Below are 24,463 nucleotides of genomic sequence, written 5' to 3'. Positions count from 1 at the left end.
AAATTTTCAATATAAAAGAGAATGTTGATCCCAGATCAAAATACCGAAAACCCTGTGCATGTCAAAACTGATTTTTTTTTGTTTTGTTTTTCTTACAGCAGGCTTCTGGTACTCACACTTAGGTACTTTTAATGATACTTCAATAGGCTTGTTATATGTTGTGCAATAATTGTAACTCTTTACAAAAGAACACAAGATATTTCCTGCAGCACTAGGTTGATTTTCTCCATTCAGGAGACCTTCCTCCTCCAAGGCAGCACCAGGGCTGCTAGACTGAAGTTGGGACTTGGCTACTCTGAAGATCTCATCTATTTATCTCTCTGTCTACCTCAGCTCCTGCAGGTCAGCCACTCTAGCCTCCAGAAATCAGACTCGTTTGAGAGACAGGAGCTCTTTGCATCAAATGCACACACAACTTCTCACCGGTGGTAAAATATCATACATGTGACACTTGATGCAAAAGACTGGGAGGCCCCCCTCTTGCTGCTGGGCTGCTGCCTTCAAGTTAAATGTGTTCAGTTCCTAGTTAAGTTTTAGGTTGCTATGAGTGTAGGAATGCGTACACTTAGTGTCCTATAAATGTATTAGTGTATTCACTATATAACTGGTAGTGACGTACAAGCGAATGAACAACTCTTGATAAGGTGTGGGGAATTTCTGAGTTGTTAAAAAAAAAAAAAAAAAAATCAAATCAGCCTTTTAAGTGTGAAAGTGACACCTGCCTATAAATTAGAGGATGAGCTAGGGGTAGGTGGATGGTTGTGAAATACAAACATACAAACTTCTGTTTGTTGCCTGCCTTTCTAACTACCTACGTAAAACAAAATACACAAACACAAAAAATATACCCCAACAGTTTACTTCTCCCCAGTACTTTTAGATTTAAAAATTTCGAGGGAGAGGAGCCAAGATGATGGCAGGCTTCTAGCGGCAGCACGGCACTGTTCCTTTCTTCACTGAATTGGTTTCTTTTACCGGCTGTGAGAGCCGTGAAAATTGGGGATGCCTCCGAAGCGAAAGGGCCGAGTGAGGGTCTTTCCCTCCATACCCCCAACTTTGCCCGGACAGCAAACTATTCCGTAGTTAGCCGCGAATTACCAAAAAGGGGACAACGCTAATACCCCCGCTGATGGAGCGACATTGGGAGCGTCTTTCGCATCTGGAGATACATCTTTGAGCCCCCCAGATCTACGGAACCCAGTTGCGCCAGGTCTGTTAAATCCTGTTGCAATGACGACGCTGGAAACGGGACCGAAGAGTTACCGTAGGCGTCTGGGAGGGAGTCGAAGTGGCAGGACAAGGCCTAGAAACAGTGACGCAATCTGAGAACCCCGAAGCAACAGGAGCAACAGCTGTGAACCCACTGGACCCCATCAGAGGTGGTGAGTTATCTCGAGTGGAAGAGGTTGGGGGTCTAGATGTGGAGGGAAATCTAGGAGGACAGCTAGGGGACCTGCTGAATAAGGGTTTATTACAACCGGACACAGTTACTTTTGAATCCCTATGGAAACTGGTTGCCTCATATGGCCCTATGTTCCAAGGGCTAATGAGGCAGTTGAATTCGATGTCCAGAAAGTTGGACAAAGTGTCTCTAGAGCATGAAAAATTACTACAAGAAAACACCAATAAGATAATGGAAATAGAAAAGGAAGTGAAGTCGACACAGGAAATTTGTAGTATGTTAATCCATGATAAACAAGCTGTTAACAGAAAAGTGGAGAACCTTGAGAACAAACTGAGAAGGTTAAATATAAGATTATTGAACTTCCCTAAAGTGACTGGGGAGCAGCCCCGAGTAACACTGAAGAAATTTATGCTGGAAGTTTTGAAGATACCATCTGAAAGCTTACCTTCAATAAATAAGGTCTACTTTTTGCCATTCAATAGACCTAGTGAGAAAAAACCCACCAGAGTTTGATTTGAACACTCTTACAGAGTTCTTGGAATCCTCAGTTGAAATTTACGAAAAGAGCGACTTCACTAGTTTCTTTAGCAATTGAATCAGATGTGAGTTTGGTGAGAGAGTTCTACTTCCAACATATGTGCGAAAGGTTTTTTAGGGCGCAGAGTCCAAATATTTCCGGACTTATCGAAAGTGACACAGGAGAGGAGGAAAGCCTTTCTTGCCCTGAGACAGGAATCTAATTTGTTGGGTGCCAAGTTTCTTCAATATTTCCTTGTGACTCCCTTATCTTAGTTCTCCCCCCCCCCCCTTCTGCACAAGATTGTGGTCTAAATTAAGACTTTTTCTTTTCTTGAAAATGTCTGTATGGACTGAAATTATTTTGAAATATGTTTTTGTATTTCTGAACAAAGATTACTTTGTTAAACATGTAAAAAAATTGCATTAAAAAAAAAATTCTCCAAGTAGTACTTACTGATTCTTTCCAGCCATCAGCAAGGTGATCCTCTCCTCTCAGTGCTCCCACTGGATTGTGTTAGGTTTTATTGTTATGTATGGTTTTGAGCTGTAATGTTTATTTAATTGTGGATGTCATGCCCTACCTCACAGGGAGCAATTTGTTTTGGATCTGTGGGTTAGAAATGTACCAAATATATAAATAAGTAAACAAAATGTGCCTCTTGGAAATGCTTTGGAATATCAATGCAGTTTATACAAACGATAAAGAGATTTTATGAATAAAAAAAATGAATTTGGAAAATACCTTGCTACATTTTAATTTGAACTTACTATATGGGAAAATCCACTCTGAAAAGTGGGCAGTATGTTCTCAGAAATAAACCAGCTTAATAGCTTTTAATTTCTGGGGAAGATAGCAAAGCAGTTGTAACGAGGGAAGGCAATGAGTGATCCTGAGAAAAATGCTAACTTTTGTCTTTTCACTTGCCTTATCTCTAAGCTGAAAACAAATGAGATGCAAACATGCCCTGCCTTCCATAGTTTGATATTTAATAAATGTCATCAAAGTCATCGGACTCTGAATGTTGCACACGTCTATGCTGGATTAGAAGAGGATTAGAAGAGTAACTTTCACAGTTCAAAACTAAACGGATTTCACAGATGAGTATAGAACCACATCGCCTACAGAGTTCTATGTAATTGCTTTACTTGTGACATAGAAATCTAATTCTGTTTCCATCCAATTTAACAGATTTATGGAAAGCCAGATGTTAGCAATTATGGAAACCGACATTATTCATATTCTGAGTAACGCAGACCTGTTTGCACGGCACAAAGCCAACTTAATCTATTATACATTTCCCAAGGCGTCCAAAAAGGCAAGAGGTACCCAATTTACATACTGCAACTGTTGTTCGCCACTGAGCAAACATAAAAGTATGTAGCACCAAGCCTTGTTCAAGCCAGCAAGCAGGCCACAGATGACAAAAACACTCATATGAAAAGCAAAAAAAAAAAACAAAACACCTTCTACACGTTGAGATTGGTTGACTCGTTGGTTGCATTCTCCTTTCAATTGCATTCTCCTTTCAATTGCAAGTTGAAATCTAGCTCAGGTCAGTAGTGACCAAAAGTCTTAACCTTACGTTGTTCTATGAAATGGGTTATGGTGCTGGAGTAGAAGAGAAGCCTGCAATGCCATTACATGGTTTGCAAATAAATGGAAGGATTCGGTCTCCAGTACTCTCAGCACATTGCCTTTCATGAATATTTAGAGTCTCTCTTATTTACTGTGATAAATATTTTATCAATAAGAATTAACGATGGAATGGAAAAGTCCCTGCTAAGGCTGGCAAAGCGGGCTAGGCATGAGAACATGGTATTGGAAATCATTACCATCTCTTCCTTTCATAATTTGATATTTTCTTATTCGCTGCTCTAATGTGCAGTACGGACGTGACTTTTTCCACCTCAGAAGTGGCTGCTCTTTTCCTTCTGTGCTAGTAAACTGCTTTGGGAACGATTTTGGAAGAAAAGAGATTATGGAACTATATATCTTTCTTGGCATTCCTTCCCTTGCTGAGGGCTTCATATCATCAGACCAGCAAGTCTCCTCATTTCTAGATATGGCTTTTACATCCAAGAATAAGGTAAATATCGGACTATCCTAAGAACATAAGAAATTGCCATGCTGGGGCAGACCAAGGGTCCATCAAGCCCAGCATCCTGTTTCCAACAGTGGCCAAACCAGGCCACAAGAACCTGGCAATTACCCAAACACTAAGAAGATCCCATGCTACTGATGCAATTAATAGCAGTGGCTATTCCCTAAGTAAACTTGATTAATAGCCGTTAATGGACTTCTCCAAGAACTTATCCAAACCGTTTTTGAACCCAGCTACACTAACTGCACTAACCACATCCTCTGGCAACAAATTCCAGAGCTTAATTGTGCATTGAGTGAAAAAGAGTTTTCTCCAATTGGTCTTAAATGTGCTACCTGCTAACTTCATGGAGTGCCCCCTAGTCCTACAGCATGATAAACTTAGAGGCAGAAACCTGATGGAGACATTTTTTAGGACAGGGTGGGTCTGCGGATACATAAGTCTACGCAGGCTTGCATGCAAATTTTCAAAAGGGTTAGGCCCGGTGGGAGTCATGAGCACCTGCAAAAAATGCATGAAGGGCTTTCAAAATGAAATCCCCCTCTCCCTTCTGCTGCTGTGAACAGCGTAGACACAGTCACCTGCAGGGAGGGGGCAAGGGCAGCTTGAACATTGCACTTGGTGTGAGAATCTTCTCTACGACCTGTAAGCAGAATGTAAAATGCAATATAGAAGTCTGTAATGCAAATGGAGGCAGGGACACCATGTAAATATTTTCTGTACATAAATACAAGCCCCCCCCCCCCCATGTTTTTAAATTTAGAACAGAAATAATACAGAAGACTTTTTTTTTTTTTTTTTGGTATTCCTTGTGCAAAATACTGCCAGTGCATCCCTTCAGATTGAATAGGGACTGCGACATCTCTGGACGCAGAACTGCTCGTACTCTTTCCATAATGTCTCATGGCATGATGTCTGGTTTATTCCATTTTTCTGTAATCTGCTCAAAACGTGCCTTCTAACAATTGGGCTTCTGCAGTCACAGCTTCAGGCCTGGGTACTGATCTTTTCTCTTTTTTTTTTCCTGCATTGGCTCTACCAGGAAAAATGGCCCAGATGACCTAAGCTCTCTTCCTATTGGTGTATAAAATAGGCTAAACTTCCTTATACTTTTGACCCAGTATTTCCATAGTAATGCAGTTGACTGCACATGGGAGGCATGGTAAGGTTCCACTTCTTCTGTATTCTAATTTAAATCCTTAACTGAGTCCACTTTAATCCATTATTCATTCATATAGAATATGCTAGAACCATTTTATATGACAAAAATGTACAATGGCACCGGTAGACAGTGGCTTAGGATGAAATTTGCCAATAGTGGTGGCTGACAGCAAGAGTCAGCCCCTGCCCCATAAAGAGATTTTCAACATGAGGATAGAAGTATCCAGTGGGGGCGGGAAGGATCAATGGGGGGCCCAGGATTGAGAGAGGAATTTGGATATAATCCCAATAATTGTTTTTTTTTTTTTTTTACTTATGTTTTGTTTTTAAATTTTTACTTTTATTTGTATTTCAATTCAATACATCAAGATAAACTTGAAAATACAAATAAGGATCCACCTGACGGTGGGAGGAGTGGCCCAATGGCTAGAGCAGCAGGGTACAAAGCACAGAAGTCAAGGTTCAAATCCAACTGCCTCTCCTTGTGAGCTTGGGCAAGTTATTTCACCCTCCACTGCCTCAGGTACAAACTTAGACCTAGATTTATCAAATGGCTATAAATATCATGGAAATAGCAACACAATTTAAAAAAGAAAAGGGGGCATGGTTAGGTTAATTTTCCTGGTACCGCATCGCATAGGTATTTTTCCGTAACGCGCATTAAATATTACCAACCAAACGGGCTTTTAGGCTGCTGGAGAGAGAGAGAGAGAGACGGTAGATAGTTGTTTAACTTGATAAACAGTTCGTGTCAGTTTTTGAGCTTGACCAGCCCTTTTAGATTCTCGAGTCACATCTGCTGCCCTCCATGTGGATTCAAAGCAGCAAAAGTTTGTGCCAAGTCTCAAATCTAAATTTTGGACTTTAGAAAAAAAACCCCCCCAAAAAAAACCCCCTATCAAAGAATTCTCAAATTTTCCAGCAGTTAATTCATATAAGGGTTTCAAATGAATTCGTTGTTGGAAATTGAGCATGCAGGCTATCTTTCACACTTAACTAGAGGACATTTTTATGAGAAAGTTAATAAAGCTGATTACTTTGGCAATTGAAAAGAAATTAAACAATGAATTAATTGTATCAGAGTTCTTTCTGAGAGGCAACAACTGACCCAAGACCAATTACAAAATCTTTTGCTTAACATTTGCAAAGCTCTCATTAGAATTTACAGTTTTGGGTGACTACATAATGCAATGGTTTAAGGATCTAAACTTACCCTGCGTTTAGATCTGCAAAAATTCCATTTACCTTGGATGGGGGACAGTAAAACCATTAACACCTTCACAAAATGGGAAAACATTTGATCATTTCCCTCCAGAATACTGTATATATCACCTTAGAAAAGAAAATAATTGCTATGAAACTTACATAATTTTTCTATAGCCAAAGAAAGTAAAAATCCATATTTCTTTGAGAATTATCACCTGCTCTTCTACACTCAGTGTGGATAGGGAAATACCTGAATGTAATCAGATTTGAAAGTGCCTGAAAAGCAGAATATAAAAAAAAAAATAAATAAAAATATGAATATTCAGCCAAGCTGCTGGGCAGCAGTTTGGAATGGATTACAGCTCAATTTGTGAACCTGAATCAGAAAAGATTTATTAAGAGAAGCAATAGTGCAGACAATACTAGGGCAACTGATTTTTTTTTTTTATGCATAGGAGACTAAATTAGGATATGAAAGAAAAATGCAATGCCCAATTTTTGTCAGAAGAATATCTTTGATGTTTGGGGTAAAACCAGAAAATGAACGAAAATATCTTTGATGTTTGGGGTAAAACCAGAAAATGAACGAAAATAATCAGCTCAGATCTAAATGTGTGCTTCTGGACAGTGCTAACTCACCGAAGGATCTTATTGTCCCACCTCTGCCCAGACTGTTCACCTTCCTTTGTGTGTACTCGATACTATGAGGATTAACAGAAGTAAGGTTATTCCTGGATGGAAAGAACCTGCTTGGTGTGGGTCTGTGAGATATAAATAGTATTGGAGCAGGTAAACTATGAACTTTTTCCATGGACACAACTTGGGAGAAACTCTTACAGCTAAAGTTTTAAATCCCCTGCACGCGGGAAAATTGGGGATTACGCGTGTGGCTGGGCCTTGCGCACACTGGGCCGGATTTTAAGAAGTATGCGCAACCTGGCATGCACAAATGTACGCCCGATTTTATAACATGCGCGCGCAGCCGCGCACGTGTTATAAAATCCGGGGTCGGCGCACGCAAGGGGGTGCACACTAGTGCACCTTGCGCGCGTCGAGCCCTAGGAGAGCCCCGATGGCTTTCCCTGTTCCCTCCATCCCCCCACATTCCCCTACCTAACCCGCCCCCCCCAGCCCTACCTAAAACTCCCCCCAACCTTTGTTTTACAAGTTGCGCCTGCCTCTGGGCAGGCGTAGGTTGCGCTATCCCCCAGCCTAGCGGCCCTACAGAGGCCTCTGGCCTCACCCCTACCCCCACCCCACCCCTTCTTTCAAGCCCCGGGACATACGCGTGTCCCGGGGCTTTGCGCACATTGCCAGGCCTATGCAAAATAGGCTCGACGCACGTAGGGCTTTTAAAATCTGCCCCACTGTGCGCATTTTAGAAAAGGCCCACAGCGCTTGTAACCCCTGGTACAATCCGCGCACAAGATCCAGGCCTCGTCCTGGGGGCGGAGTGGAGCTGGAGGGCGCCAGTACAGTGGCCATTGTGCCGGCAGCCTGCTGGCGCACACAACAACTTACACCAGCTCAGGAGCTGGCGTAACTTCAAAAACAAGAACAAAAAAAAAAAAGGTAGTGCCTTGAAAGGGGGGGTCGGGGAGGAGAGGGGAAGAGGGAGGAAAGAAAGAAAGTTCCCTTCCAGTCCGCGGACTGGGGAGGGAACTGGCAGAGGCCCGATCTCGTCGTCGTGCATAAACTGGGTAAATCTAACCCTCCCCCCCTCCCCAGGCGCGCCCACCTGGATTTTAGAATATGCGCGTGCCGGCGCACGCATGTTATAAAATTGCGCGACCATGTGCGCGCGCAGATGGAGGCGCGCACGTATTTTATTTATTTTATTTTATTTTTTAAATCTACCCGTTAGTACATCCGGCCTAACCTGTTAGGAAAGCATTTGGCATCTTGCTCCGGGAATGTGGAACCGTAAGACATCACCAGTATCTTCAAATCTCATTAGTGCGTCTGTGTACTTTTTGGAAAACATTAAAGCCAAATCTTTTCTAAAATACTGTAGATCTTTGTATTATCAAACTTATATATAAAACCTGCATTGCAAGAAAAGTATTTTAGCTGCTGCGTATAATATCAAGCACCTGACAATGTATCGTATTCAAATTCATTCTCATCTTTTTTTTTTAGCAAGACATTCCAGACATCAATTTCAGCCTTGTAAGACATTGTGTAGTGTCCAAGAGAGCATTTCACTCTCATTTCCGAGGCAGCTTAAGATAAAATAATCTACAGCAAAGCTATTGTTTGCTTGAAAGTGATTCTTTACCATCCTTTAAATATTAAAAACTGTAGATCCTTAAAATATCAAATGCCTCCATAAATATTTTCACTCCATGCTTTTGAAACAAAATAGAAAATGTGATTTTAAACCTTAAAACGAAATAACAAAGTGATGCCACTTTAAAAAGCATCCACAAAATTTTAGAAATACCAGAAATGTGCCCGTTAATATTTTACGCCCTCCTGAAGCTAAGAACTGCGGTCACAAAGTCTGACTTCTCAAGGAAAAGTTTAGATTTGCACACAGAGGATGATGATAACGCACTGGGATGGTAAGTGCAGCCTTGAACAGCAAAAGTGTGATTGCATTGCGCTTCCAAGAGAGCAATGGGGTAACTTGCATGAAGCAGCAGTCAGACAGCTGTGGCAGTGACTCAGGACTCCTACAAGCATGGTGAGGATTGTTTTTTTTTTTTTTACAGCAGCTTCTCTAACCTTGATGGCTGATGGAGATTATTACAAAATTTAATAGACCAGGGAAGAGGGCTTCAGTGGCGGGGATGGCAGGACTTGGGGTTGCTTGCTAGCAGAGACCTTTCGCGGCGGCAGATGTTGGGCATGGTTTGGACAGGAGTGAAGAGTTACTGGTAAGGGGTGGGTGGGTTGAGAGGTCAGATAGAACATATGAGGGAAGGGGAGTTGGTGCAGCGTTTACTATGGAAGTTTCTAGATACATCTACCCAAAGCTCAACGGGGACAAATCTCAACGTTTTCTGTCTCGGCCTACACAGAATTGTTGTTGGCTCTGCTGATATTTAATTTGAATTGTTCATGGTACAAAATGGAAGAATCCTACTCTAGTATTAGCATTACAGTACCAGAAGAGGACACACTGCCTCAGGATGACCAGTGTGTCAACACCACAAGAGATGAAAAATATAAAGTTTATTTATTTATTTTTTTGCTGAAAACTGCTTACCAACACAGGACTCCCCAGAAAGTGAGTAGGTCCCATTGTCATGGAAACCGCTTCTGCACTCACAGTGGTACCACCCTGGCAGGTTAACGCAGCGCGAATGACTGTGACACTCAATGATCCCCTCTGCACACTCATCAACATCTGCCTCAGAGAAAAACACAAGCCAGCCAGGGAATTAATTTCATGTCATGCTAAAATGTTCAAAATAAATAAATGCTGCTTCTATCCTTTCCTTATTCTAACAGGTGGATCTGCCTCAAATTCATGTCCTTTAAATCAACCATTGGTTTAAAAACAGAGCATATTCACAGATTGCTTTTAAAGAAATGTCTGATGCTGATGGTTTTCTTTTTTTTTCAAGCTAAAATAAGCATGGGCTAAGTAGGACAGTACTTCTGTATAATGAATGACCCTTAATCGGCATTGATGCTTCATATTTGTAAGACGACAGATACTGTATGCCTGCTCACATGGACATTAACAAAAAAAAAATTACTTCAAACCTGATCAGTCCCAACTAGTTTACTAATACGAAGTGTAGGGTTAGGTTATGGGAGGAAGAAACAGGAGGTGACATTTTAGCCTGGAGTTTAATAAGGGCGCCGTTAACGCTGTGTTCTCCAACTTCCTTTGTTGTCATACAAAGGGGGGGGAGAGCAGTAATAGAAGGTGACAGAGAGAAAAAAAATAAAGCAATCATTTTGTTTTCTTTCTGATTAAATGCCAAACGGTGGAAGTAGATATCAGTAATTTTGCCACATTCAAAATGCACAACCACTCTGACTCCCTGCAGGGCTCCAATAAGCCCAGGCCACCCTAACAAAAGGCCTTCTGAAATCTGCTTTAATATGGCTGATGCAGACCTCTTAATCTGCAATAACCTTGGCTGATTGCTATTGGTTCCTGGCTGCCATTCTCCATTGAGCATTCATGTATTCGTTTTGGAGGATAAAAATTATAAATGAGCAAATTAATTTTAAGTTTCACCTTAGTGTACTGCAATTAAGGCGTTATCAAGATTGTGTTTCCCATAAAAATGGTTGCATTGGGCTCTGTAGTCAGAAGAATTGGGTTTTGTTTTTTTTTCAGACTTGGGACAGTTTTCCCACTGCAGGGGATTTTATCAATTTACGGAGGCGATTTTCTTGTCTTCAGAAAAGTTGAGCTGCTTTCCATTACTGAGAATTAGTTCTAGCAGACAGCACCGAGGAGAGTCAGAGCAGAGCTTGTAAAAGTGATCGGCGAGGTTCTGCACGGAGTAAGCCTACAGAAGCTGGCCGAGAACCTCTGCCATCCGAGCAGCAGATTTTCCGACTGTTGGGATCATCATGACCCCAAAACAGGTTGTAATTTCATTTGTTTGTGTATTTAAAACAGGGGTGAGTGAACAGTAAGAATGCATGCGACAACCCAAGATTTCCAAAAATTATTTTCATTTTATTTGGACTTTGATAAACAGGATTTTTAATGCTCATGACTTGCATGCATGATTCAGACACGAAATTCTGTTTTTCAGAAATTAATATGTTATCTACACTACTGAACTGGGTTAACTCAAAGCAAGTTACTTTCAACTACTATAGGTATTTCCCTGTTCCTAGAGAGCTTACAATCTAAGGAGTCTGTTTACTAAGCTTGGGAACTTTGCACGGAAGGGAAAATACTGTAAGATTCAATAACCTGCAGTACTCTGTTCCGCAGGTTTGTGAATCCTGCAGTGAAAAATACCACAGCCTAGCTGGCCCCATGAAGTATTGTGTGACGGGAGCTCCACACTCTGGAGCCACCATCTTAAAAGGGGCCGTTCGAACCCTGTGCTCCTCCCCCGGCAGCGCGTAAACACCAATGGCCAGGGGGGAGTTTCATGAGACACCCCCCCCCCCCACTGCAGAATTATGCAACCAAAGTATGAGAAAAAGTGATTGCCTGGTACTCCCCCCTCCTTGTCCAAGCCCCTCCTCTAGTTAAAATAAATAAATAAATCTGTCCACCTCCTGGTCACCTTCATGCTGCCCAACACCTCTCTACTTCAGATACATTTACTTATCCTGGTGATCTAGGAGCGAAGGCTGCAGTGCCCTCCTATTCCAGCGTTGGCGTTGGCTGTCCTTCAACACCTTTTTGCCCATCTTGTGGAAATTTTTAAGTTAAATCTGTGGTAATTTAATTATCATAAATTTTACTTGCAATGAGATTTGTATACAAATCAGTTGATTTTAATACCTGCATTGCACTGAGTATTTCGGGGGAACGGTAGATAGCGCAGTATTTCAAATACCGCATGTTATCTGTGCATTTAGGCCTTTACTGCATGGTAAGGCCCTGACGCAGCTTAGTGACTGCCACGTTTTTATCTGAGGCAACAGAGGGTGAAGTGACTTGCCCAAGGAGCATCAGTGGGATCTGAGACCTGGCTTCCCTGGTTCTCAGCCTGCTGCTCTAAACCTCAGGCCAATCCTCCAGCTGGGTGCTCTTCTCTTAGTAAACAAAATGGAATACAGTAACTATTATCTTTACGCATGCTATGGCTTATGGGATGAGTGTAATCTTATTTGGCAAGTGGATGGCTACTGCAGGTCATTGGCAAATTAATTATTTCTCTTGCCCATTTTGTCAGCTGAAACAGTTAAAGCGCCGACTTAATGATTACTGCGCGAATGATTCCTTCATGCAGATCACACACTCCTCGGTATTTACAAAAATCAATACAGATAACTCGACATTTAATTGGGTTAGGGTAATCATGGACAATTTTAATGCATTCAAATGATATTGTTTTGAATTAAAGAAATACCACAAATCAATGCATACAAATAGTCTACACTTCAAAAAAAGATTAAGGTGTTATAATTGATTTTTAGGGTTGGTAGAAGGATACAATCCTTATAAGTAATAAATTTGTTAATGAACTGTGGACTTGTATTTGTTGCTTACACTGAAGGCTACTGTGTCTCTCATAATCAGGAAGGCCACACCCTGGATTGGCCACTGTTGGAAACAGGATGTTGGGCTTGATGGATCCTCTGTCTGACCCAGCAACTTCTTATGCGCTTACCCTTCTGACTCTACTTGAACAAAAATTATATTCTTCCAGTATCAAGGAGATGCTATGATTATAGTTGTCCACAAACTCCCTGTAGTGTCCAATCAGGGTGCATTTACAGTAAAAATCAGCAGATTAGTGTGCAGTCGACGAAAAAAAAGATTTTGGGTTTTTTTTGGCTGAAGAAAACTGCTTTCAAATGCTTCTACATGCCCTTGGTTAAAAATCCACTACATCCAACTCCATCTAGTCAGTTTTACTGGAATGCCGCTTTAAGGTTGGCTGCATTCTGTAGATAGCATACACAAAACTTAAACATTGACTGAATTCCTGTGCTAGACATTGTATAGGACACATTTGTTCTAAGAAAAAATTACAGTGGAACTGCCTGCAGTTTGACCTTTCCAGAACGCTGAGTGCAGACAAGCCCTTCCAGATTCCAATCCTCTCTCTATTATGTCTATGGGACTTTGGGTTATCATAGTATCATACTTTTTATGGGTTTTAGACCTTACTGGGTGTTTTTATAATTTGTACGAGTCAAATATGTTGTACCTTGCCTTGAGCATTCACAAAGGTGTGTAATAAATTTGATAAATTGTCATGCTGTATGACTTCAACCAGTTATTTCTTTATTTTTTCATAATCTCCCTCTATCTCACTTTGTCCTTCCCCAAATGTTACAGTATTCCTGTGCAAATACTGTTGCTCCATTTGATTTCTTGTATAAACTTCGAGCGGAGCACCAGTAAAATAACCGAATGAAAAATGTTACCACAATGAAGGAGTGAGTCCACTCACAGTCCTCTTTTCTGCAGGATACAGTATCCAGTGCTGTCTTAACTACAGTTTAAGTTAACACAACAAACGGCTTCCTTCAATTCACGTATTTTATTTGGCATTTTATATACTGTCGTTCCAAAGGAAGATCACAATGGTTTACAAAACCCTCCTCGCCAGAGTCTGTAAAATAGTAATTATATAGCAGTGCCAAGAAAGCAGTGATTTTTTTAAAAAAAATTTTATTTTGTAGTGAGGGAAAAGAGTACAAGTTCCACGAATTTTCTGCCCTTTTGTTTCATTTATAGCTAGAAGAACAGTGTTTAGAATAGTATCTGCATACTATAGTTGCAGGGAAATTCAGAATATTTGTGATGATTTTATATAGAGGGAATATATATATATATATATATAATTTTTTTTTTTTTTTTTTGTGAGAATTGGGACTTCCAGTCTCCTAAAGCAAGTGGCATCATAGCTGAACTGAGCTCAGGATTTCAAGTATCTGCATCGGCTTTATCAAGCACAGGTGGCCTAAAGAAAAAGGAAAATAGAACTCTCATGTGAGACTTAACTGAAAACTTATATTATTGTTCTGGCCAGAATTTAGTTTGGGAGTTTGAAGTATTTTGTAAGTTAACTGAACAGACACAGAGCAGGGCTAGTGATTTTTCTTTTATATTTTGCAACCTGATTTGCCCCACTTTTCCGTGTTAATAAAATCCCATTTCTTTTGTTACTATAATGCCATTTATCTGTGTTTGCTATAGTGTATAAGAATCCTAATGTGCTGTGTAATTGTGCATGTGCTGATTTTATATGCATTACTTGCTGTAGCTGCATAAAGTAGGTTTTATGGTATCGCTGCTAATAGGGGGGAGAGGTTTACACACAAAGTATAACATTAGGCAAACCAAAAGAGAGAATGGAGATCTCTCCCGCCCTGTACACCTTTGGCCCTACAGGATGAGGTAGGGAGAATGGGCAGTGGGTGGATTGCAGGATCATGGGACATGGAGCATCTTACATCATCTCAGGATTTGGGGGGGGGTTCAAATTCCTCATCAGGACTGGTTATCACGGCCTATAAAGCTGATGCATTATTTGCCTGTAGACACTGTTGAACCACTTTATTGTGGTATTCGTTCAAGGGTTTGCATCCCTTAGTAAATAGTGCCTAAAATAAACTGAACTTGTGCACATTTAAATGCATCTTGACTCATGCTTTACATGAATTCATAGATAGATTCCCAAGGGGCTCACAATCAAACTCTGGAGGTCGCTGTTACCTGTAGGGTTTTCACTACTAATCAGAGCCCACAGGGGTAGTCTTGCTTGGATTACTGCCTCAGGAAAAAGTGAAAAGTTCTGAAAATGCAAGACTCAGTGTGTCATTGCCTCCCCCAACCTAATCCCACCCCAGGAACACCTCCGCCATCTGCAAGTAAAAGGCATTGCATTGTTGAATGCATAAAGGGTAAGGCAGTTTCCCATTCTCCTGGGCAAAGTGCAGTTTTACAAAACTTGCCCCTCTAAGTGTCTTCAGGCCAGGCCTAAGCCTGGGAATAGCCTGAAGCCCATCGTTCACCTTATCCCATCGCTTCCGATTGAACTCGTGGAAAGAAGCAATCTCGCACCATTCTCTACCTCGCGGGCATACGGTTGACTGAATTGGAAATTCTCATTATGACGCTTTTGTACAAGTTCTAAAGCCGGGTTTCTCTTTTTTTCAGCAAAACACAGAACGTGTACATGGGCTTTCAGACTCCAGTGGTTCATACACGATGTTAATCCTACCCTCTGAGAATGAGACATTTTTCTTTTCTTCTAGGACTCTGCATTATTCATAGAGGTATTTATGCATACATGATAAACAGGGTAATTTACCTCACAATAAAATATGAGGGCTTCAAAATTAAATGAAAAATGAAGAATGCAAAGTAGTCAAGTCTTTAAAATGATTTGCTATATTTCTCTGTCGACACGCCATGATATATGGGGGGGAAAACCCTTTCGGTCCCTGCAAATGTTGAAACAGAAGAGGTGCACATTTAATGAAACGGTGGGATTTTACAAAAGAAAAGCTTTCATTAATACAATGAGAAAAAAGTAGACGGCCATCAAATGCAAAATTCTCCGCTCCCATCTCCCCCTCCAGAAATGTTTGACACAGAAGACAAGATATTTTTCTTGTTCGTTTGTTCTTTTAATAGGGAGCGGAGCAGTTCGTGTTAGAACATCTGGATAGAAATCACACTCTCTGGAAGAGCCCAGCTGCACATTGAGAGAATCCCAATACCAAGGACTTTTCTAATCACAAAGGGACTTGAGTACCATCCGGACTGAGGAGGAGTCGAGGATCTGGATCCTCCACCTGACTAAGTTCTCCCCACCCCAGCCAATAAAAAGGGGGTGAGGGTGGGGAAGCACCTTAGTAAATCAGAGCCTGAGTGAGTCACGAGAAGCTTAGCTGGGCCTCGGCAGTTTATTTTCCCACCACTCTGTAGGAGACACAGGAGCAAAAAAAAAAAAAAAGCAGCGAGCATTGCCTTAAGGCTTCCGTGTGTCGGACCGGAAAGGGTGGGGGAGGAGAACTGGGATTTTATTTAGTGTGCAGACCTGAGGCGCGCGAGAAGGGGAGAGGAAACGGGCCACATCATTCTCTGCACACGTTCGTCCTTTTCCTTCGGAGTGGGTCAAAACTACCACAACCATTTATCATTTCTAAAGAGCCACTAGATGTACGCCCGCTCCACGGAGCCTGCAGTCTGTTCAGGAGAAACGCACGTGAGAAACTCGACTGGGGCGGGTGCTTTCTAACTAATGTGCCATTTTTTTTTTTGTGCTGCAGTTCTGATGCTTTCACCTGGGAAGATGCATGGGTGAGAGAACGTCAAAGCTAAAGACGAACACCATTTAAAATCCCTACAGGGCTACGCATGCGGGAAAAGGAGACGCCCAGCTGAAAATATAATAAAGGGGGCCCTGATAGCGCCACGATGTTTTAATGTACACACCCTCGCACTACTTCTTATTTTATAATACGTTTTTGTATTTAGCTTTAAAATTAAGAACAATCCCAGCCTACATATATACAAGTGAACTTTAAAAGCCCAGCTCGTGCCAAAGCCAGGAGATACGTGCACAAGTCGGGCCAGTGCACGCCAAGCGGATCTTGAAAGCTGCCCCTGTATGGCGCGTATCCTCCCTGCTGTGTGCAAAAGTCAAACGTTTTGAAAAAGGTGCAGGGTGTGGGCATGGGGGAAGGCCAAGAGATACTGCACCTAAATACTGACACGCACAGGCAGGTGGCGGGGTCCCCACCGCGTAACTTTACTACTGCTATGGATGGCGTCTAAATAATGAAATAAAAAAATCTAGGCTGGGCAGCAGAGTTTGGTTGCTAATAGGGGGAAAGGGAGACTATTAAACAAGGAGGGGATGGGAAGTCCTATCCCTTAACCGGGCGAACTTGGAAAACTAGCTTTGGGGGGGAGGGGGGGGAGGTCAATGCGCATCCCTTATAAAATTCCCCCACCTACGCGGCAGACGCAGGATTTGTGCAACACATGCGCGCGTCCATGTAAAATCGTGCTCCCATGTACGCGTGTCCAGGCTATTTTATAACGTGCACGCATACGCCTTGTGTGCTGTCATACGGACGCGAGCCGGAAAATGCGCACACGTGCGCCCGCACACCTGTTTCAAGAGTATAAACTAATGGTGACAGCATGCATTTTGTTTTTCAATTTAAACCTTTTTTAAATGAACAGCTGCTGTGTCTTAGAGAGAGAAATTTGGGGCGCAGTAGCCTGTGGAGCATGCTGTGCAAGTTTCTCTAAAGATGAACTCGGGTGACGTGTGCCAAAAGCATCCTTGTGCCTTTGCACTTGCTAGTTATATGAGCAGCGATGGAGGATGGGATGGGGGGGTGTAAAATAGCAAGGGTATTTCTGAAAATCCGTACCCGCGTGCTGCTTCACCCCCCCCAGGAATGGCTCTTTTTAAACCCAACTAGCACTCCGCATGCTGTGGACACCTACATGGCCTTTTACCTAGACAGAGGCGGGTAATTGTCTTTGAAAATTGCCCACCACATGTTTTTCTTACGGGTGGGCAGAGATATACATTCCCCCCCCCCCCCCATTACCCAGATGTACTTCCTGCCACCTGTGAGTCAAATCCTAGAATGTAAAAATAAAAAAAAAATTTTCAAATCGATCTATGACAGCCAAATAGACCCAAGGGGACTTTGGCTCCTGCCAGTCACTGTCAAGCTCTGCCCAGCCTGTCCGTCTGCACCCACTGACCCTCAGCTAAGGAACATGCCAGCCAGCCACACCTCTTGAAGCTGGACTTAGTCATGAGATGCTAACGCCGGCATTATTCGTGGTGCTTGGTTCACTAAATGTCACTCTCTGTTTCTATTTTGGCCTTGCTGTCTTAAATACAAATAAGAGACTTTGAATTATGTTGCTTGTCTCTCTGACTAGATAATAAGCTCCAGTAGAGTAGGGACGGTCTCTTGCGTGTCTCTGCACGGCACAACGCAGATCCGACATGCACAATACAAATGATTATTAATAATAATAATAATAATAATAATAATAATAATTCTCTAGGAAGAGGCACCCTCTGTAACGGAAAACGATTTCTCCTCCAGCTTAAATTACTACCGTTCATACGGTGAATTGTGTTCAGGTTTAACTCCCCCACCACCACCATCACCACTCTATTCATTTTTTTTCTTATTCTCCAACCAAACTGGAAAGCTCTGACTTGTCTAGCACTGCAGACAAATGTCGACTGGAGACCAGGCTGGCTGGCTTTAGGAATGCACAGGTCACAGCAGTATCGTCTCTGCCCCGCCGCTGGCTAGACGAGCTGGCCGATTCATTTATTTGATATTTTTACTTTAAAAGTAGAATTCACTTAGTCTCCTGGGAATTTTGATACGGAAAGAGTTTTTTGTTTTTTTTTAGGTCTTATTGCCCTTCCTCCACCTGCCCACTGCCAGGGAGGGTCCAAAGCTGAGGCACCAGCGGCTTTCATTCCCAGGTGCCCCCAGATATGCACCAGCGCTTTCCCTTTTCTAAGGCAGCGGTGAGCATGCTGAATCCCACCACCCGTAGGTCTTGCTATGGTGCAATGACCGTGGGTTCCCCCTCCGCAGAACCACCAGCTCCAGGAGTAAAATCCTCGTCTCCCCACTGGAACACGTGGTGGCCTTGCCTCCGACTTTCCGGGCAGACCCGTGGGAAGAATTCCCTGGGTTTCATTCCCTTACTGGGATTCTGTTCATTAGGAGGGCAGAGGCTGGCGCGGAGGGAGAATTCACAGCTTCCCCCCGTAAGAGTTGCACACCAGCAACACCTGCGAGTTGGATTCAGCGGGTCTTGTTCTCACGAAGGCGGTTACTGCAGTGACTGGGAAGAGAGGGGGAGGGAGGGTGGCTGAAGAGAACTTCTGGATAGCTACAAATGAAGGTTCATGGTTTTGTAAGCCCTAACCTAGGACAAATTTCAACTGGAGTAGAAATCCAAGAGACCAGGAGAAAGTGGTCAGTCCAAAACAAAAAATATTCAAGTGAATTTTCAAAGCAGTTACATACATAGCAATTTTCAAAAGCCCACTTATTCGAGTAAAGTGCATTTACTCAAGTAAATCCCAGTTTTACGCATGTAAATGCTTTTTAAAATCAGGCCCATTATGTTTATAATAACTACTCCAAACTGATTTCTTTAAGTAGGTTTATTACTGCATCACATCAGTACATGAGAAGAGCACATCTGGAACACAGCTGAAGGCAGTGATTCGGACGTCCTCAAACAAGCTAGCTGGTTGTTAGTTTATATTAATTCAGCATGCACAATAGAAGGGCAAATCCAAACAATATACCAGAATAACTACACATGACTCTAAGCCTCTTCTCCACTTGTACATTAGTTGAAAAAAAATTCAAAGCAGCTCCAAAAAAAAAAAAAAAAAAAAAAGAGGCTTAGAAAGCTATGAGGCCAATATCCAGTAAGCCAACGAGTGGCGAAAATATTCAGGGAATGTGATGTGCATAACATTTACATTCTATTTAGCAGGACTTACACAGATAAGTCTTCTACTAAATATTCTTTCATAAAATTACATGCATAATTTAATGTGAGGAAAACTAGGACTGCTGCTTTTCTAACCAGACATGCACAGAACTTTAGCCAGACAGTGCTGAATATGTATACTCACTGAGTGAAGTTCAGGCCTCCACAAATGCTGTTTTTTGTATGGGTACATTTTGTACATGTAAAATCTATGCATTTGGCAAGGAAAAATATTCAAAGCCAAGTTTGTTTGCATGTAACTTGGAAAGTTATGCACACAAAGGCTTTGAATATTGACCTCTATATTTCCAAGTAGAATATCACTCTTTGAAGTATCAGCCTTGATCTCCAGGAGTGATCATCTCTAACCCTTCAGAGAAAATTTAAAAAGTTGCTTTGTAAATGGCTTACAAGACAAACTCCAAGAGCTGCTGGGTAGACGCTCCAGATACTGCCGTATGATATGATCTCCTTCTAGGTATTAAGCACAGAAGGCGTGATTAAAAATGAAATTTCAAATGTTACCATCTCCACGTGCCATCTTATGAGGTCTTAGCTGCTTCTAATTTCATCCTGTTGACATTTCCTACAATATTCCATTAGTCCTTCATTCTTCATAAAGAAGATGGATGATTACAATTTGTAACGAGGCAGTTGTCAACTGTAGAGTAGCGTTCTGTAGCCCATGTTAGCTTGTTGAAACTAACATTTGTTGAAGGAAAACCAACGATGTAGCTATCTAGAGTGCAATACATTTATTAGCCTGATAAATGTTTCAAGATGCAAGCTTTCAGGTCTACTAAGGGCTTTTCCTCAGGCAATGACAGTTTCCTTCAACATCTAGGACAGAAAACATATTGGATTATCAACATCACTTTGTATTACCAGCCAAATTTCCCGGAAATCCATTAGGTTTTTTTGTTTTTTTTTAATTGTTCTGAAAAAGGAGAAAATCCATTAGAAAAAGCATGTTTTAGGAAAAGTATCAAATGCCTTGGGGCACATGCTCATGGATTATTTTTCTCAGAATGCTGAATCCCGTACATCCACAATATTGTATCCCAAGGGGTTCCCCAACATCAACTGAAGGATTCAGGGGTCCTGAATACCAATAGCTCTGAAAAGTTCTTTAATCCACTGCAAAATCCACCGCCTTAAGCCAAGCACCCTTATCTCTTGCATATCTGCCCCTTTTTTGTGGTACAGGAGAGTTAATTATGACAATACTCGAACAAATAATGTTTAGTGTCGCAGAACGTACCAGGATACCCATACACTGGGCAACAATTGCTATAGTAGCTTTCAACAAACACTAACTCTGGCGATCACTAAGCACTGCACACAGTCTGAGTATCATTACTGTGCATCAGGAAGGAACATTAAGAAGAAAAAGGAGATAGGGGTTGCTGGATGTCTCAAGCCATGATGATGAATGTTATCATTACATGTGCTTTTGCCTCCCTGTGCTCCTACTCTGCCATGCCATTTAAGTCCACTGCTAAAACACATAAATTTGTTTCTTCAAGTCTTAGATGCTATCAACCATCAATCTCATTGATTTAGAGTATGTGGAGAAAGAACTAGGCCAGAGAAGCATAATTTTAGCATTTAAAAGACCACTGCCCTTTATTACATGAAATAAAAACACATATGGAATAATATCGGCTTGCTAACTGTAAGGTAGAAAAATTCTGAAAATAGCACATAAAAATGTATTTACAGTGTCAGAGTTTTATGTAAGGCATTACCTAAAGCAAGAGATGGTGAATGTTGAAATAGTTTCTTATTATAGGTAGTATCACATAAATCAACTTTAACACTGGAAAAAGTATAAGTTTCACATGATGCCTATTGCTTCCTAGAGGATGTTTGAGCTATAACTTCTTCGAGTCATATGCCTGGCACGATAAACCTATTCTCTTATTTATTCGATCATTTAACTTTCATTTCATGATAAAGGGATGAACTAAGATCATAAACAGAAGCAAAATGTGATGTCTGTGTTATATAACCACAATACTTAACTTCATGACTTCAAATTTGTTACAGGAGATAGAATATCTTTTCCAATTAGGTTAGATATATTCTACTTCAGAGTGCCAGCTGGAAGAACAATGGCTAGCTGAGATGCATGTGCATAGCACGGACTGACCAGTATTTGTTTTGTGCATTTAAATTGTTCACTCACCACCCCAGTAACTACTTTAATAGACTGAGCAGGCGATTTTTCTCAAAGACCATGTACTGGCACTTTCCACCATGCTTTGAGGCATTCAAACTGAAAAATCTGTGACACAGATTCCAAAGCCAAGAAAAGCAATCCTGTAATAGCAATCAGTTGAATTCCATGTTTTTCAGTGGTTCAGTTGAACATAAGAACATAAGAAAATGCCATACTGGGTCAGACCAAGGGTCCATCAAGCCCAGCATCCTGTTTCCAACAGTGGCCAATCCTGGCCATAAGAACCTGGCAAGTACCCAAAAACTAAGTCTAGTTGATCCAAAACGAGGATGCAGAATAGTTATCCATAGAAAGATTTACCAAGTTTGGCAAATACAGAAACAATCTAACTGCATATGTCAGATTAACATATGTGCTTATGAGGCAATGCATAGTTTTACCATAGTATTTTATAAAATATGCATATCTCTACTCTGCAATACGCGTGCATGTAGGTTTACACGTGAATACATGCAATGCATTGAAACCACGTATATGAATGCACTGAACTGACATACTTTACCCACCTATTTTAAAAATGTACATGCATGTGTACATTTGATGTGCGAAAGTAAAGTATGGACTTACCCGCGTAAGTGCCGATTTGCGCACATCAAACTGGTGTATTTTATAACACGCACGGGTCGATGAAATTGCCAACTTTACCAATTAGGCCACCAGTTTGCCAAGTCCTTCTGCAGCCCATCAAGACCCTGCTGGTTCTCCAACTCAAATTACCTCCACTTTACCCAGACCTCCCAGCCAGTCAGTGCTGCACAATAAACACATTTTAATATCACTTACACTAGATAATTAGCGGATGTAAAAATACGCGAGTGAGTTGAAAGATGTACATGTGTTAAGTGTCTTTTAAAATAGCAACTTGCACTCGTGCTATAAGTGTTGCCCTACTGGGAACACCCATAGACCACCCCTTTTTTTTTTTTTTTTTTATCTGCACATGAAAATGAACATTAGTGCACATTTTGGACTTATAGATAGGAATATACAAGTAGATGCTACTTATGCATTTATATGCTTTTATGCACATTAACATTTTGAAAATTCACCTTTAAATGTGGATCAGAGGCCCTGCATACCATTTTTGCCACAAGAATGTAGAAAAATGAAGATGAGTTGTAATCTGCTTATATTTGCACTCACACAGCGATAAGACTATCTTTTCTCTAATATCCAGCCCATATTGGAGATTTGAATCAAGCCACATACAATTTCTATTCCTGGGGGGAATTCTGCGCAAAAAAATCCTGAAAATTCTGCAAACTTTATATTGGTCAAAATAACACAATTTACATGACAGTCTTTAACTACATTTTAAACTATTACAGAAAAAAGTTGTTACTTAAAGTTGCAGAATTTTAGATATTTTGAGCAGAATTTCCCTAGAAATTCACTGTAATTCCACTCGCTCTCCCTACTTCCCTGGCCAGTTTGCCCTCTCAGGCCCAACTCCTCCACCTGCCAATATCTCTCCACTTCACCTCTAGGCTCAACCCCTTCCACTCTATTGCCAGTCCCAGACTTTGACCCTGTTCTCAGTACTGTCCCTCACACAGGCTCCCTTTCTGTCCCTCCCTCTCTCACACACACACACACACACACGTTCCCTCTCTCTAGTACACATATAACACACCCTCGTACAGGCTCCCTCACATACACAATCCCTTCACACAGGCTAGCACCCTCACATACACACAATCCCTTTTTCATACCCACGAGCTCCCAATTTCTCACACACATACACACTCCTTCACAACCTCCCCATATAGGCTCCCTCTCTCTGAAACCCACACTCAAGCATCCCCCCAGCCCCCCTCTTTTACCTCCCATGCTCTCTCACCCTCCTGCTCTGTCACCCTCCCCTCCCCTCACATAGGCTCCCTCTCTGAAACCTACAAGCATCCCCCCCCACTCCCCGTTACCAACCAAGCTGTCTCTCACCCTCCCCCACACCCCCTCTCCTCTCTCACACACACATTCTCTCTCACCGGCATCCACTTCCCCACTTCCCCTCTCTCTGAAACCCACACTCAAGCATCCCCCCACCCACCCTCTCTTACATCCCATGCTTTCTCTCACCTTCCCCACCCCCCTCTCACCAACCATGCTCTCTCTCACCCTCCCCTCTCTCTCACACACACACACAGTCTCTCTCACTGGCACGCCGCGGGATGCGCTCTGTTCGCGGCAAAGATGAAGGCCCAGGCACACCATTCGTGGCACACGGGGGCCTTCCCTTTTCGCCGCAAATGGTGCTCCGGGCCTTCATCTTCGCGGGCATGCCAGGGTCTCCTCTGCTATTTTCTGCCGTGCTGAGATGCCCCCAAGTCTCGCGATGGCCGCTGTCCGTGCACTTCTGGTTTTGGAGGGAGGAAATCGGCGAGGTGACTGTGAAAATCTGCGGGAAGGGTGACTAGGGAGGAAATCTGAGAGGTGAGAGAGGAAATCTGTGGGAAGGGGGAATTCTGCGTAAATTCTGCATTCCGCAGTGGCGCAGAATTCCCCCAGGAGTTAATTTTCAGTTTTCCCCAAGTTGATTTACAGCCCACGCCATTTTGATTTTCATTATCGAAGAGCACCCCAGTTATGATGGAGTTCAGATTTAATGAAAATTGGATTGCCCTTCTCTAATCAAAACCCAAACACAAGGCCTAGGACTCCCGAAGACCTCGGTGCTCTTTGTTGAAGGAAAACCAACAATGTAG

General features: G+C 42.0%; 1 protein-coding gene and 1 long non-coding RNA gene across 7 annotated transcripts in view; one reads left to right on the top strand and one right to left on the bottom strand.

Annotated features, from left to right (window-relative positions):
- The window catches only part of LOC115079233, a 51,058-nt gene extending 34,168 nt beyond the window's left edge, over window positions 1-16,890 (top strand). The window contains exons 2-3 of the long non-coding RNA XR_003853228.1: window positions 15,161-15,279; window positions 15,641-16,890. This is a non-coding gene — a long non-coding RNA (uncharacterized LOC115079233). The remainder of the gene's footprint in view (window positions 1-15,160; window positions 15,280-15,640) is intronic.
- Window positions 1-24,463, bottom strand: part of NELL1 (neural EGFL like 1) — a 387,142-nt gene that overhangs the window by 31,751 nt on the left and 330,928 nt on the right. For 4 of the 6 annotated variants that reach the window (XM_029582536.1, XM_029582539.1, XM_029582537.1 and 1 more), the window contains one exon: window positions 9,605-9,745. The exons of the other annotated variants lie outside the window; for them this stretch is intronic. In XM_029582536.1, coding sequence (XP_029438396.1) covers window positions 9,605-9,745 — 141 coding nt within the window. The remainder of the gene's footprint in view (window positions 1-9,604; window positions 9,746-24,463) is intronic. 6 annotated transcript variants of the gene reach the window in all.

The sequence above is a fragment of the Rhinatrema bivittatum genome, chromosome 17 (genome assembly GCF_901001135.1).
Source record: "Rhinatrema bivittatum chromosome 17, aRhiBiv1.1, whole genome shotgun sequence".
Classification (NCBI taxonomy): Eukaryota; Metazoa; Chordata; class Amphibia; order Gymnophiona; family Rhinatrematidae; genus Rhinatrema; species Rhinatrema bivittatum.
This window is presented reverse-complemented; position numbering and strand designations above follow the sequence as displayed.